Consider the following 17,176-nt stretch of genomic DNA (forward strand, 5'->3'; position numbering starts at 1 on the left):
GGTGTTTTCAACATCTTTTTTTATTATTTCAAATATAATGGAGGCAGAGAAGGTCAGACTACTAGTACCGCTAAAGTAAATTTAACCCTAATTATTTCTTTTCTTTACCTCACGTCAATACTGCAGAAAATAAAGGCTGGTTTACATTATGAATAATGCCAAGCAGGGAAAAAAGTGACAGTAGGACATTGAACATAATCAAGAAGGTTGCACATCATCTTTTGCAAACAAGTTGTCTTTTGTACTGTATTAAGAGCAGAATATCAGGAACATGTGATGGAGTTTCTTTTTATGTTCAATTACAAACTTTACACGAGACTGTACAAGTCTTTTTTTTTCTTTTTTTTGATAAATTATTTACATATTGTCAGACTTCTAACATTTTCAAAGCAGCAGCAGACACTATTTTTCTAAACATCCAAACATTTACCTGCTGTGGGCCCAGGTATCTGCATTGTTATAAATTCAAAATATGGAGAAGTTGAACTTTTTAAAAAAAATTAAATTATTAAATTCTGCTGTACAAGACACATGTGGAGCAGCCCTTTATTTCTTAAGAGCCACACACAGTGTTGCAATTGGGACAAAAGATTAGATAGTACCATGGTGTCAAGAGTCCAGGTTGTCAGTCACACGTGCGCTTAAACAAAATAAAACTTAACCAAACCTCTTACACTTTACCAGCAGCTAGCATGTCAGTCCAGCAAGTCAGTGAATTGTGCCGATTAAATTAACATGGAAAACAACATCACAATATACATCACAATGAAAAGTATAGCTTCCAATGCTGGAAGATAAAGGTTACAGTAAGAAGCTATGTAGGAACAGCTTATAAGCGTGTCTTAATTGTAGTTTTTCAACAAAAAAAATGTCAAATACTTAATGAATGAACCAAAATGATATAAGAACTCCTGTTACTCTTCTTAAAGCTGACAGCGGGCCATTTTATAAAATTGCACACTCCAGCACAGAACGCAAGTGACAAAGACAAACAGCAGATACACATAGCAAGGCTGCAGTGTGCAGGATACAAATAAAAATGTTATTTGCACATTTCCCCATACTCCCAAAAGCGGCAAACACCTCACTTGTGTGTTTCACAGAAGCCTGGCATGTTTGCTGGCTCGTGACAATTACAGGGGAAGAAGGGTGGGTGAAATTTAGGAACAAGTCCTAATTGCATTCACCAAAAAGTAAATACACTTTGTCACTCCACAGTTAGCCAAATGACTGGTTTGCTGCAAGGACTCCACATTATCAATACTGCGTTAAATGTAGAAAAAAAATACTCAAATCATTTTGACACTGGGGTCAAATTTGAGACTAATGCATATGGCAGATCAAGTTATTGGGTAAAATTATTATTTTCTAAAACAGAACAACTAATGCAACATATGTTTTGTTTTAAACGATGCCACAGCCTGGGAAATTATCACTGAACTGTTAAGAATGGTAGTTTCCAGGAAGGGTGTTGCTGTCAATGCACAACAACTTTTGCATCATTGCTTACTCCACCCTACTACATGTGGCATCACAAAAAGTGCAGCTACTAATCTAGGAATCAGGACTATCTCCTGCGTCTGTTATACACATATTTTAAACATATACTTAAGTACTTCTGCCAGATTTGGGTGAATTTGCTGCAGTCACAATTGCCCATTTTTATTCAGATCCCATCTGCTTTGCTGATGCATGAAATAATCAGACATAATAATCACCCAAATTTAGGAAAAGAAAGTGTTTGGCAAACTTATTTTCCATTTAATGTAACACATGACACAAAGAAGAAAGTCAAAAATGTTAATTGCACATGTTGAAAATGATGCACAGCTCTTGGTATTTTCCCCTTTCCAAATAAAGGTTTGTCAAACACTCTAAAGGAAGGCATTGCCCCTTTCACAATAATCATTACCCTTCTTCTGTGTGAGAAAATTAAGGAAACTTTTTTTTAAAAAGTATCTTATTCAATAACAATGAGGCAAGGTTTGCTGACATGCCTGCCTTTGCATGATATTTGCAAGCAATGATCTAAAATTGGAAAGGCAATTTGATTCATGGCTGCAGCCACCTGAAATGTTCCAAACTAATTTACTTATGCCACAAAAGCTATGAATATTGAGGCCAATTATTATTTAAATACAACTGAGGTAAGATTGACTTAACTGGTTGAACCAGTGGCATCAAGTGAGAGCCTCTTCTATTTGTCATGTTCCCTGCTTATCTTGTATCTCATTACCATCTGGTGTTCGTTGTTATATTCCTGACTCTGTTGGCGCATATTGCTACATGTCATTGTGCCAGGACTTGCTAATTCATCAACACCATCATGCCACTTAGAAACAGTTAAAAGTGAGTTGCTGGCTATCACATTCCCATAATCACAACTCACTTTGAGAAGTGACTTAGAGCGAATGGAACAATGTTTGATTTCCACAAATACCCCCCTCCCACTGACCAACCCCAGGTTGATAACCTTACTTTTACACAGAAGGAAAAGGTGAATACATAAAAAGAAATTACAAATTTTGTCTGATTGTTTGTTTGTTTTTTTTTCCTACCATGAAATGGGGCACAGTACAATGATTCAAAAAGTGATTTTTTTCTCTTTAAATAAAATTATTTCCCTACTCTGCACATTACTAACTGTAACGCTATATATATATCCTTAATAATAATAATTACAATACAAAAACATGAGAAATTGACCACAAGCAAGGTGTCTGAACGCCTCAGCTAAAGGTCCAATACTGTTATATCATTGCGGGTGTGAGTTCAGCATCTACATGAGGTACAGCGATTTGTCAGCATTTAAAAATGTGGACCAACATACAATGATGTATAACAAAACAGTAAATACATAACTTATATTTCACTATGTATCATGAACAAAAATAGAATTCTATTTCCTATGTTATATTTACAATTTTAAAAAAATCTAAAATGAGATGGTGGATTTTTTTGTTGTAACTTTGTTTTAAGCTCCAATTTAAGTAAATTTGTATTATTTCCTTTTTTGATTGTCTTGGTTGAATAACTCTGCAGTGATATTTTAGAGCCTGAATTCGGCTAATAAATATTACACAAACATTTATTTGATCTAGTCAACCTTAAAATGCAATTTACAAAGAAATAATTATGACCATTTAATAAAAAATAATGAGCTTGGCAACGTCTGTTTAGCCAATCAGCGGTCATATAGAAAATGAAGAATGTTTGTGGGGTTGGTTGGCGAGAGAGAAAAGGAAGATTTAAAAAATTCAGGGTAAGGAAGGATGACAGAAGTGAGGGAGAAAGGGACACTGGGCAGGAGCTAAAACAAAGTATTCATACATAACATTTTTTTTGCATAAATAAAGTTACTAGACATAAAATGACTCAAATCTGGCAACTGTGAGGCAGGCCCACACGAGTCGGAACAGGTGACATTTTGTTCATGTAGTATCTCTTACAACAGTTTCACATTAGTCAGAAGTGATAAAAAATATCATTTATATCCAGTGCTCATAACACTTTAAAACATCCTGTGTGTATGTGTGTGTGAGCGTGTATGTAATGTGTGTGTCCATGTGTGTATGTGTATCATTATATATATTACATATATATAAAAATATTTACATACACACACTACAAGCATAATCAAGTTTCAGTCCCAAAAAAACAGTCCTTTGTTTTCCCACCAGCCTGCACTATATCATATTGGCATGGCAACAAAACAGCTAAAACAACTAAATGTTTGTGTGCAATGAAAAATGAACTAAAATATGTACTCTCAAACTACAAGCCATACACTGTCCTAAGTAAAACTGAATTTTAAAAATAAAAGCAGTTGAGGGGAGCTGATTATTACTCAGAATTTATAAGAACCTTAATAAATTATATCATGTGAAATAGAGACCATCCCCTCATTCCTCCCTCCCTCAAGTTGAAGCCAGATATAAAGTTCAAAGTATTTTTTTGAAAGGAATAACTTCTCTTAGTACTTTGAATAATTTGCTAAATAGTGTGTTCATCAGTTATTCTCATTGCATGATATTCCAACTAAAGCATCACAGTCTAAATTAAACTAATCCAACATTAAATAATGGAGTATCAGTATTCATTTTGGGTTTAAATAATAAGCAGAATTCTGCCTCACTTCTCAGCAATAGTTGATATTTTTCTCCCCAATTTCAAATGCAATGGAACTATCAATAGTGCCTTTTAAATTTAATAATGGTCATTTATATTTTCCAGCACATATTAAGTATTTGGGATGAATGATTTGAATACACAGGGCAAGTTAATGGAGATGTACCATAATATTTTTGTAATTTACCTGTCTTGTTTCTACGTGTGGTAAACCTCACCCACTTCCTGCATATCAAATCACATTAATGTTTAAGACCTTACATGCATAATGCTCACAGCAATGCAGTAGCTGAATTAAGACATTGTGAAATTAAGTAAAATGTTAAGCTGTTAGTGTTTAGTTCCCTCCCTACTCATCCCTACCCTATTTGTGCTTATCAAGGTGAAAGCTAAAAATGCAGAGGAATGAAAAATGGTTTTTCTTTAAGTTACTTAACACCGTTGAACAGCAGGTAAGGCTCTAGGGTCAGTTGGAACATAAATCAAATGTAACATCGAGACCCCTCTCTCCTTTCTCTCGCTCTCTGTTACCTCAACAATATTCCTGTGAGGCTGAAATAAGATTAGCCCAGTCTAAGCTTCCTAATTCAAGGGGTGTTTTGTGGGGGGAGGCAAAGGATGATGAATGCTAGTGCCAATTACATGGGGCAAAATCAGAGTAACGGAATTATTCCTGCTCAAATTTTACCCTTTTAGCTGGTTTGATAAAGGTATTTTCCATTTGGTCAGACCACCCAGAAACTTATGGTTACTGATTTTACCCCCAGGTTTTACACCTTTCTTTCCCCCTTGTGTTTTCTTTTAAACTCAATAATCCTAGATTATTGGCCCCATGGATCACTGGAATGACTAAGATACTCTCAACGGAAACCAACATAATGAGGTAAAGGGCTGGAAACTATGCTTCAGTGACAAGTGAGGCAGCAAATACTCATGTTGGCTGCAGTGAAAAATAACTGTTGAACACCCTATCGTGACACATCAAGAAAAAGTGTTTGGACACATGCACTCTGGCAAGCTCCTCCTCTGTCTCAAATAGATATCCTTCGTTCGTATTCCTGAGTAACGTCACTGTTGTCTGGAAAGAACCATATTGGTAAGTGTAGCTATATATTTTTTGTTCCTCATTAAGATGACAGAAGATTGTCTAAGACTTTTGTAGCATCTCCCAAATAAGACTTTTCAGAGTGTTAAGATTAAAATGCTATTCGAAGTTTGGCACTTTCTTAATTCAAACAGTACAATATGCAACTCAAAAATAAAGAATTTTTAAAAAAAGGAAAGCCAGTCAGGGCTCAGCTCTTTGTTGTTCTGCTTTATGCTGTGCTCTTTGTGCACACGTGCTGCCATTTTTGTTTTGGTTCCCATCCCCCCACCCCCAACCCCAATCTTTTTAAAACTACGAAATTTAAGTTATTTTAAATAGCTCAGATTAAAAACACATTCACAAGTTGCTGGTTGGCACAGCATACCTGAGTGAGAATAAAACCCCCCACCCCTTAAGAAAACAGTAACTAAAGCATTTTAAAACAAGCTCAAAAAAGAGAAAGGAAAAAAAAACTTAAGACTGCCAGATAGCTGTGAATCTATATTAAGCAACAGCTTTCAAGTCCTGACTTTTTTTTTGTTTTCAGGCTGTAGCCAGTAATGTAAAATGTCCATGATACTTTGTAAAAATAAAAAGAACAATCAGAATGCTTCACACATTAAGAAACATTTAAGACCATTGCTGATGAATCTGTTGGAGCCACACATGCAGGCTCATCAATAACTTTTTTTGTTCAAAATAACAGTCTGATTGCAGTTGCTCTTCAGTTGGCACTGATGGCCTCCTGATTCTCATTGTCACTGCTATAGTCTGATTTCTGATCATCCTCATAGTCCTCGTACATTTCCATTTCATCTTCACCATTTATCATTTCGTTCACGCCCAGGTTGCCGCTTTCTCCCTTAATGCTGTAAGTGCTCTGGATGACTGGGATGCTTGGCTCTGGACTGCCAGATTCACTGGAACACTCGGATGTCAGTTGTGGTGATGCTGCTGTGGTTGCCATGGAGATAGCACCAGGATACACTACGCCTGCTGCCGTGGTGATTGGAATCTGAGGTTGTTGCCTATGCAGAGGTGAAAACTGATTTGTTAGCAACTGAAATCAACAAATAAATTATTTTGAAGACATGATGAACATGACTCATTTACTTGAACCTAATAATATTGCTACTGGTGGCAGTTGACAGCACTGGTATAAGGATCTTGAGTAACATTCTACCTGTAGAGGAGGTTGGGACATTTCATGCTGTCAGATTCCCACATTTTATAGCTCCTTGTCAGCATACTCTATGACTCTTATCCCATCACAGAACAGGACTGCACTTTCCATTCCACTTACTTCAAATGTTCATAAAATAAATACAGGCTAAATCTTAGTATCACTATTGCAACCATTGTTACTTCTTTAATAAATCTGTGCTTACTGTCTCCATTTCTCTATCTGGAAATTAATTCCATATGTTGATCACTGTTTGTGTGTAATACAATTTCCAGGAATGAATCCTAAAATTAGTATCTGTGTCTTCTTGTTCTATATTTCAAGTTTAATTTCAAAGTATTGTTCTAGGTTTACTTTCATTCATTCCTTTAACAACCCTATAAATGTCGAGTAGATCATGGTCCAAATAATCCAAGGATGACAATCAGAGTCAAATCGCCTGGACTGAGCTCCATAATTCTAATCCCAGAACCTTTATAAAGGTGGAAAAATCCAACTGTTCCCTCTTAATGCAGAAAAGTTGATTAAGTCAAAGCTTGTCCCCTTTTTCACAGCATTAGCAACAATGTGTGATGCTTTGTATATCACTTCTGGTATGAAATCTTCAGAGGGTGTGGGCTAGGTGCAACTTCCATTTTGTTTTATATGTATCTGGACGAGGTATTATTAGCCATTAAGTGATAAGTGAATTCCCTTGAGTATTATACTTTGTTCATGTACCTTCTTCCATTTTTCACACAGATCCCATTACAATCTTCCAAATGACCATGCCCATGCCATGGTGGATTTGTTAGAGTGCATGTGTGATCATAGCTAGTAGACTCAAGTTTATTATAAAACTAGTAGATCAAATGTCATCATGTTCTTGCATTATTTGTTCTGTCAGCAACAACTGCAAAGAAAGACAGTCGGAGCAGTCTGAATCTGATGGGTGCTTATATCACACCAATAGACCAATACACCCTGTACTCTCCTAACCATTTTCTCCATTTTGTCTCACAACATACTGACAGAACAGTATTTCCACCAATGTTTGACCAACCAATTAAGAACTACAAAACAGGGACACCGGTTAAACACTGTATTTTAAAAATGCTGGCCCCCAAGCCTCCTAGGTTAGGAGAGGTTCCATTTTCACCAAAAGGGCTCAGAATATGAGGCAGAATTCTTGCTGAGATTCTGCCTTTTCTAAACTGGACCACTCAACTCTGCTTAGGGGATAACTAGATATATCCTACTCACCTCTGCTTCTCAGGGGAACTTGACAGTTCATGAACTTCACTTTGAATTTCTCCCTTAATACTCAGGAAAGCCTTCATAAGAACTCCCAACATTTGGTATACTTGTCGTGTGATACTTGAAAGTCCCTGTCCTTTCCTAGAGTAAGGCACATCAATCCCACAGGTAATCTATTGCTGATATCTCTTCTGTAAAAGCTGAGGACTTGGGAGGAAAACATGTTTTCTTCAGCTAAAAGCGGATGCTAAGAACAAAAAGTGCTGGAGAAACTCATCAATAAATCCATGTTAAACCTGAAATGTTAACTATATTTCTCTCTCCACTGATGCTGCCAGACCTGCTGAGTTTCTCAGCCATTTCTGTTTTTGTTTTTCCTTGGGTCTTTGGGGGATCACATTTAGAACAATTGGGAACAGTTTTGCTCTGGGATTGGCTTGAATTAGGGCAGGTATCTCTTATAGGCACTTGCTCTGAACTAAATATGTAAATTATCCCACTGCTGAGATTGGTAAATTGTATAATGCTAATTAGTCAGACAATTCAACTGACAACGGAAATGTTGAAGCGAAATGTCAAAAAGAAGTCTTAGATTACTGATTGCAAAATTATTTGAACAGAAATTGAATAAATAAAATTAACAAGAAAGTTATTTGCATGTATATTAATTCCCAATGTGTTTCTGCTGGTTTGCTGCATTTTAACATGCAACTGGCCTATTTCCTGTCTGGAATATATGCGAAGTGGCTGCTGGTTTGGAGAGGTTCAGGTGCCAATATATTTATAACCTGTTTGCTGCTTCTCTTGAACAACACTTCTTTCCAAATTAACCTTTGAGAATTCATACTTTAGAAAATGTTTCTATTAAAAACATAATAACACGTACCCCACAGTGAAGAACTGCCGCATTTCCTGCCTTCGGTTTCTCATTAACTGCTTATATTCACCAATACGCAGTTTCTTGCCATCCACAATGCACGTGCGCTTTGGTCTGGGCTTATATTTGTAGTTAGGGTATTTTTCTAAATGCATCTTGCTGAGCCTCGCCTGTTCCTCATAATATGGCTGCTTTTCTTGGTTGGACATGGACTTCCAGCGAGATCCTACAAAAGACCGACAAAAATCAAAAAGCAGCTCGCATCACATTAAACCGTCTGAGAACGTGGGTTGTGTGATATTGTAATCAAGACATTGTTTGCATAAGCACACAATTCAATTTTAATGCTAAGTTATGCCTGGTTAAAAATCACTGGGAATAAAAGGCTAACAAAGATTATGAACATCAGTAATCTATTTTACTGTGCAGGACACCACAAATAAGTTTAATGTTATCCTGACAAAGTACTCGGATATATTTTTCAGTATGAGGTGCTGCATTGAAACACACTGGCTTCCTCCGTGGACTTGAAACCAGTACCTTAAGAATGTCCTATCACGAGGGAAGTACCATCTGATTCATTTACTCAGAACCATTGTTTAGATTACTCCTTCCTCCCCCCAACCTATCTTCTGCAATATAAACTGACATTTTCCTAGCTATCATCAGTTCTGAGGAAGGGTACCTCAACCTGAAACATTAACTCTGATTTCTCTCCACAGATGCTGCCAGACATGCTGAGCTTTTCCTGTGTTTGGTTTTGATATACAGCATCTGCAGTTCTTTCAGTTTTTATTTACTATTGTTTAGTTATTTGGTTAGCTTCTCTCCTGTTCTGAACAGTGTTATCTTGGATTAGCACTTGATTTGGCTGAAATGAATATTCAATCTGCACATGTTATTCTGCAGATGTTTGTACTCTATAAATAAGGAAGTCCTCTGACTATTAAAGCAACTATCACAACATGAAACCTACACAATAACTTATTTCTAAATCCAATCTGCTTATTAAGAGTTTCAAACATTTCTATTCTTTTAGTATTTGGCAGAACAATAATGCTTTTTCTCTAAATTCCAAAGGATTAAATTGTCAAAAAAAAGTATTCTTTGAAAACAAGCATTCAATCTACTTGCACTGTCACATACTTATTTTAAAGAAAATGCCCATAAACATCAAGCACAAATTGAAGTAGTTAACCAGCTACCGTATGTTTCATTTTATCATTAAACTCTTCCTTTTTGAGGAGACTGCCAAGTAAAAAACGTTGAAAGCATTAATTTAAGGATGTAAAGGCTTAACCCTACTGTACACTAACAATTCTCCTGGGGACAACTGCAGAGTGCAGTAGCAAGCAAAAGAGAAAGAAAAATGAAAACTCTGGAATTTTTTAATGGTAAATCTGACTCTAGTTCCTTTATCTTGAACATTTAAAATAAGGTGACATGAAGTTTTCAACACAAGTCCACACTCTCCCATGTAAGCTGTCCAATCTTTATTAGGTTTTACTAGGTCACTTACTCTTTCTCAGGCTGCAAATGTTTAACAAAGAATAATAGGATTTTCAAGAATGCATAATTAATTTAATCCCAACTGCTTGTATTTTTTTTTGTTTTGGGGAGAGATACAATGTAACAAATCTTGTTTTTTTTGTGTGTGGTGTTGCTCAAGACATTACTGCAATAAAGTAAATGCAGTGATTATAAAGGTATCAATTATAATTAAGGGTTGGTGCTTTCTAACAAAATTTTAGTCAGGGCATTGCTAAAGACAGGCCTGATTTTGCCACTCGATACACTCAACAGCTTAGAACTGACAGATACACTATTGCTGCCAACAGAACTGTCCTAGAGTTTGTAGACAACTTACAAACACTATCCATTGATGTACAATGAAAAATTTTGAAGGAAGAGTCCCTACCTTTGAAAATTACAAAAGGTAGACCCTCTTGTCTGAAAATGGTAGAAGAAATATTATATAAAGGGGCATAATTTCCAACAGATTTTTCCAATGTGGAGGAAATAGAACATCAACAAATCATTTAACAAGAAACAGATTCTGTGGAACAATTGTGGTAAGAGTTTATTTTTCTTTCATGGCTATCAAAGATGGAATCAGCTTCATACGGAAGGACCACAAATCTTTTTTCCATTATTTATGATTACTATGTCTTGCTTTGGGGTATATTCTGATTTCGCTCAGGGAACCATATTCCTCTCTGGACAAGAACACTAATATGTAGAACGCGAGTCTTAAATGCTTTTTGGAATGGCAGTTTAGCACGGTAATATTTTAATAGTGCATTATTTTAATCTAAGATCTTAAACAAGAACTTTTTCATCAAAATGCTGATTGGCAACTGTTGCCACATCACCAGATGCATTCCTTTCTAAATATGCTCATACAGGTGATCCATGTTAAGTCATTATCCTTCAGTTTATCGCCACCCTCAACTTTGAATTTCTCCTTGGCATCATCCCAATTTGTCACTTTCATCTTCAGCACCTCAACATCATAATCACTTGTCTTCTTCCCTGCATCTTCACTGAGTTGAAATGAAGACTCACTGTAGAGTCTCTTCCATTTATCTCTCTTTTACAGAAACTTAAAGCTGCCTACATCCTACATGCTTTCAAAATTGAAGTTTGGTGTCACCTAATTATTACTGCCACACTACTCCTTTCAAATTTTGAGATTCCCACTACTATTGGCCTTAGTTTACACATTTAAAACATTTCTTGGTCCTATGGAATGTGAATAGAATTTTGCATCTGTGAAGTGGACAGATTCTAATAATGAGCCAATGAGTGAAATGTCAAGAGGGTTAGCTGAGTGCTCAAGAGATTAATCAAATTTTTGTTCCTAGTCATCTTGTAGATATTGTTAAATCAATCAATCTGTTCAGATGTGGTATAACACACCCTTGGAACTTGAACCTGCACCTTCTAGTAGTGCTCCTACTTCTGAGCCAGTGTGCCACAACAGCCCTTTAAAAGGCATTGCCAATTGAAACTCAGGATCACCTGTTTACAAGGCAAGTGTTTTTAACCCACTAAGCCACTGCTCCAGCCTCTCGTCATCTTGTAAATATAGCTTTTTTTGTTTTCCTGTACCCATTGCCATCAGTTGATAAACCTGGAAATTACTGTAACTTACTTCTGAACTCCCCATTTTAAATTTAAACAGAGTTGCCCTGTATCATAGCTGTACAGTTATTTTGCAATATGCATTGGCCACAATCACGGCTTTCTCACACTTTAAAGAATTTCTGCAGGCATCTGTCCATGAAATCCAAGGCTGGTGCCAAACAATATTCCTTTCTTCAAGAAGACAAAATGATTTGTAATTTTCACATTGCACATTCTGAGCTAATGCACATCAGAAAAGATCCACTTTCCTTGCTTTGAACCTGCACCGTTTACTTTCAATATGCATACAAGCATGTCCAGTAATGAAGCAGCTTGGTCCTTCAACAGCTTCCTAAAGAGTTAGTTGTAAGTTCAACAGTTAGAGCTGTACAGTACTGAAACCTGCCTGACACATCTGGATTGCATTTCCAGTAGTACTACTCAAGTCTTTAGGGGTGCATGTTTTGCCTCAGAGCATGGGAGAAGAGATGAAAACATCACTTGTCTTGCCACCCATGAATTCTGCACTTCCAATATTTTTGAATACAATTACAAATCGGATTTAAAATAATTTCTGTTGTGAGAACACATTCACAGAAAAAATTTCAAGTTCATTTATTACTCAAATTTAAAATGCTCTAAAAGGAGAAAACTAACATTTTTTTTAAACAACAAATGATTTGGGTACTCAAAAGGATTGCATTTATAGGTTTCAGGTGTGCTGTACTAGCGGTCAGAAATTCATTTGCTATTACATCTGGGCACATCATGTGAAGCTGCTTTTGTTTGTATTATTATGTCACCATGTGTGACTTTAAAAGCCCATCAACTTGAAAAAAATTGCAGAAGTAAATGCCATCACTTAATGTACTTAAAGGAGAAAAAGGCTTTCCATTTTGATGACTGGCAATTTAATTGTGAGCAAGGTACATATAGGCCAGTTCACACTCTGCTTGAACCACAATATATATGTCACGGGTCTCCAGTCTTGAGAGGCTTGAGTCTTGGGCTGCTAAATGAGCAATATTTTTATTAATTGTTTCCATTCAAGTGTAACTCTTACCAGGGATTAGTATGGTCAAGGCTTCAGTAAAGTAACGCTCAGCAAACAATTTTTGACCTAACCTTTGAATGGAACCTTGGAGGTCAATTTTGGGTATAAAACATATTCTACTCAGCAGGATTGGCATTCTTCACCTCAATGAGTACAAAAAGGATTGAGACAAAAATTCTATTAAATGTACGACCATCGTGGTGTAATAAGTTATGGTTCCTAATTGGATTGCAGAGTGACTCACTTTAAAAAACACAATTTTTTCTCACTTTTCTCCACACCACACGTGTGTGTGTTTGGGGCTGTGGGGTTGGGGAGAAGGTGGGGATTTATTCTTGTCGGCATTCTTCAGGGCTTTTATTGCACTGTATGGCACCAAAGATTTAGAACATCACTGCTTATAGACGAAATATATTGATATTTAACTGAATTCTTAAAAACTGTTCATGAATGCCTTTGCTATCAAATATAATGTTTCAAGTCAAGATTCTATAACTTGTGAATAAATATTGCAAAATGGTATTCCTGTGTTTCCTAAGCCACTTCATCATTCATTAGGCAGCTCAGTCTCAACACGGAATAAAACACAAATCTACTTCACAAACTTGGACATCTGAGTAGACTTAAAGAGCATTAGAAACCTGCAGAATATTTTACACTTCTGCTATGAATTTGTATTTCCATGTTTAACAGACCAGATGTTCTCTATGACAAAAATGAATGGAAGTAGGTTTGGTCTTTCAGAATGATTCAAAACCTGCTCACCTGATTATAGTTCCCAAGCAGCTATTCAACAAATAAGTTAATTTTTCATAAACCTATAATTTGTGAAAATATTGTATAAAAAGCTAATTTCAAGAAGAACCTATCATTGAAAAGTGAAATTAAATGAAGGCAAAACATTGGCACTGCAACCATGTGAAACCAATTGTTATTGATATGTTTGAGCGTAATCAAAAATGATCATCAAATTTTGAATACACAGAGAATCTATTGCTATTGCAATTCTGTACTTTCAGTGCGCTCACTCTAGATTTCTGCCATGAACATATCCATATTTCTGTGTCTATACTGCAGTAAAAATCAGACTTAGAATGTCATCATGGGATCGTTGAAACAAAGGCATAATCTGGTTCTCTGAAATTTCTCCTTATTCACTTTAACGAAGATATTAAATGTTACCTTTATAGTGGCTAAGTAATTTTATAGGACTATTCATGCTTTAACATTCCACACCATCCTTTCAAGGCACAGATCTATTATTCAGTAGAAATATGCAGGAAATTCCTTTTTGAGGCAGTCATATCAGAAAATAATCTGCATGTTAAAGTAATTCACAACAATTCAGCAAGAGTTAACCTTCCCATGTGGTACGATCCTATCTTTTATAACAAAATTACATTATTAATAAGTACTGAGATACACTATTTGATCGTATAATAAATAACTAATTGAATGAAATGGATTGACATATTTCATGACATGTTCCATTTCAGGTTTGACCAATAAATATTTTAAATCTAACATAAATTCAGAAATATAATCGAGGGAAATGAAGGATTTTCAATTTATAACCGAATGTATCTATTATATAAATTGGGTCATGCTATCAATGAATTAAGCTTGAGAGCAGTGAATGGAAGTGGTTCAGTAACTTTCAAAAGTTAAGTTTTAAAATTCTTCTCCACAGTAGAAACAATTTAATATTAAGAAGATCTAGTTTTCAATTAATAATTATAGAACTCATTGATATTTATGATGTTATGCTTAACGCTTTATTTTATGGATAATGCGATCATAAATCCTTGTAGCTATCAATTGAGGCAGGGGTGTGGTGTGAGTGATGATCAGTCAGTATTCAATTAAATCTAATCAATGTTGTACAAATACCAATCAGTACTTCTCTGAAAGTAATATCTCATTTCATTACAGCATAAATTCAGCTGCTGAACTGGAGAAGTAAAAGAACTGTATGTTAAATTATTGAACGTGCTATTAGAAATTCCAAGCCAGTGGTATCCAGACAGCAGCCTGTCAGACAGATCCACCCGCTTTTCAATGCTTTTTGGCCTTTGGAGCTCTGCCTTTTGATCCTCTTCATTGATATAAACTGCTGATCTGCCAGTGGGCTGATGGGATTTGGGTTTTTAAAAGTGCAGGCACTACTTCCCGCTTTGTCAGCTGGACACAACACCAAACTAAGATGTTGCTCCTGCTCCCACAGTGCTGTCCTTCTGCCTGAGACTGTATCCAGATCAGCCACCAAAATCGCTTGATTCTGCAGAATGAATATTTGGAATGACTATCATTTCATCTGCAAGTCCAGTGTCTGAAGATTTGTTTGGTTTTCCATGATAAGCATTTTCTCATTATAAGTGCACTCAATAACTTACATGCCTGTTTCTGAATCTAAATGCTGTTTATAATACCAAACCACTTTTCTCCACTTACTAAAGTGAACAGCACTCTCACCTACTGGGCAGGAATTTTTGGACAGTGGATTTTGCCACCCTGCCACCAAAGATATCAGCAGGGTCTGCACCTATCCCAATATCAGCTGCTTTGTAGTCATTTGACATTTCTTAGCTGGAGGCTCTGCAGTCGCAGAAACAACACCAGGAGCGATGGCCACCCTTTGGTCAAAATGTACTGCCATGAGCCTAAGTGCTGGAAGCCAAAAACAAAGTTAAGTAGAGAGGGCTTATGGCATGGACAGGACAGGGGTATTAGGTGCAAGGCCAACAGGGAGGATGTTGGGAAGTTAAAGAGGTTGACTAGATTGAACTCCAACTGGGGTGGGGGGTGTGCAGACTTAGGGAGGCTGACCTGATCAAGAAAGAAGGATAAGAAATGGAACAGCCTCTACCACTTTCCCACCTAAGACCCAACATCCCTGGCCTCCTACTCGGCTAAAATTTCCAGCCTGCGGGGAAGCAGTGACAATTCACTCAATTAAAGCAAAAGAGGTTTGGTCTCCCTAGGCCTTGCCTATGTCCCATAAAATTTCTGAGAGGTTGCAGGCAAGCAGGTGCGTGGCTGGTAGGCCATGCAATGAATTTTATGGGCACTTTCCACGTGCATTCCCCACAGTGACATCTCTTAAAATCCTGTTCAATGATTGCCCAAGGCTAAGTCACCAGCTAAGCTAAAACCAGATTATTGGAAGAACTCAGCAGTCTGGCAGCATCTATGGAGAGAAATCAGAGTTAACATTTCAGGTCCAGTGACCCTTTCTCAGAACCTTCAGGTCACTGGACCCAAAACATTAACTTGTATTTCTCTCAACCGATGTTGTCAGACCTGCTGTGCTTTTCCATCGATTTCTCTTTTCGTTTCTGATTTTCAGCATCCTCATTTCTTTTGGTTTCTCACTAGCTAAACCAGTCGCTTTCTTGTTTAGCAGGAAAAGAAACTCAGGCTGGTCACAGTAAAATAAAACTTTAAAGCTATCAAACATAAAACGTAAAATTTATGCAGGCTTTATCTGTGCTGGAGAATATAGCTCCAAATTATTAAAAAATGTCCTTTTTGCTTTCACCAGCTGTTTAAAGAGATTATTTGTTAGATTAATCCAAATCTTCATTACAATTTAAAAGAAAAAGTTGTTCATGATACATATCCTCAACTTATTTGGCATTACTTTCCATTAATGTCTTTTGATCCTTAATTTGATTAAGTAAACTAGTTAATCAATACCATCTAATATCTTTTATAACTCAATGACTTTGATGAATTTCAACAGCATTCTTATATGTAAAGATTATGCTTCTTATTGCTAACATCTTTTGCAACTGCAATCATCTTCTAACCTTTATTTTCTTTTTACTATATTAATTCAGGATAGCAAATGCACATACTTCATGACGAACCAAAGTCAGTTTTGTCATGTTACTTCAAAGATTCAGTGGATCCTACAACTATGATAGAAAGAACTTGAGGAAATCCAACCAAGCGGTAATTATAAGGGAATATCATGTGACTTAGAAATGTTGGCACGGTATCCAATGTAATCTGTCACTGTGGAGTGGACAGAATACCTACATTGATTGACAGCATCAGGGTTTCATTGCTACTAAGTGTAAAATGGGAAACTGTATTAAAATTCTAAATATCTATTCCTAAGTGAGAGTTAGCTAATGTATCGATTACAGATTTGTAAGTAATTTCTAGTGCCAACTTACTCCACACTTCTGATTCCATAGTCATACAGTGTAACAATAATGATTCGAGTATTGCTGAACAAAGAGACATGCTGTCAAAGCTTTTTGTCTTGCTCTCTTCAGGTCAGATGTAAGAACACCAAATTTCAAAGGGAACAACATTATATACAGGTTCAGAAAAAGTGCTGTTTGGTTGGAAAGTGGGTTGCATCAAACAGCATATTTCTTTGGCTGCCTGCAAGAGGCAGAGTACTAATGATTCTCCTCCAGTCCATTTTTGCGAAACCCAAAATATAGAGTTCAATATTAGATGTCATTTGCGCTT

The 17,176-nt window shown here is 36.4% G+C and overlaps 1 protein-coding gene across 4 annotated transcripts in view; it reads right to left on the reverse strand.

Moving 5' to 3' along the window:
* Positions 1 to 1,738: 1,738 nt before the first annotated feature.
* The window catches only part of sox6 (SRY-box transcription factor 6), a 480,402-nt gene continuing 464,964 nt past the window's right edge, over positions 1,739 to 17,176 (reverse strand). For all 4 annotated transcript variants that reach the window (XM_020517374.2, XM_020517366.2, XM_048606988.1 and 1 more), the window contains exons 13-14: positions 8,521 to 8,737; positions 1,739 to 6,243 (exon numbers count right to left, since the gene is read on the reverse strand). In XM_020517374.2, the coding sequence (XP_020372963.1) occupies positions 5,940 to 6,243; positions 8,521 to 8,737 (521 nt within the window). In that variant the 3' untranslated portion in view covers positions 1,739 to 5,939. The remainder of the gene's footprint in view (positions 6,244 to 8,520; positions 8,738 to 17,176) is intronic.

Source organism: Rhincodon typus, chromosome 17 (genome assembly GCF_021869965.1).
Source record: "Rhincodon typus isolate 14 chromosome 17, sRhiTyp1.1, whole genome shotgun sequence".
In the NCBI taxonomy this organism is placed as follows: domain Eukaryota; kingdom Metazoa; phylum Chordata; class Chondrichthyes; order Orectolobiformes; family Rhincodontidae; genus Rhincodon; species Rhincodon typus.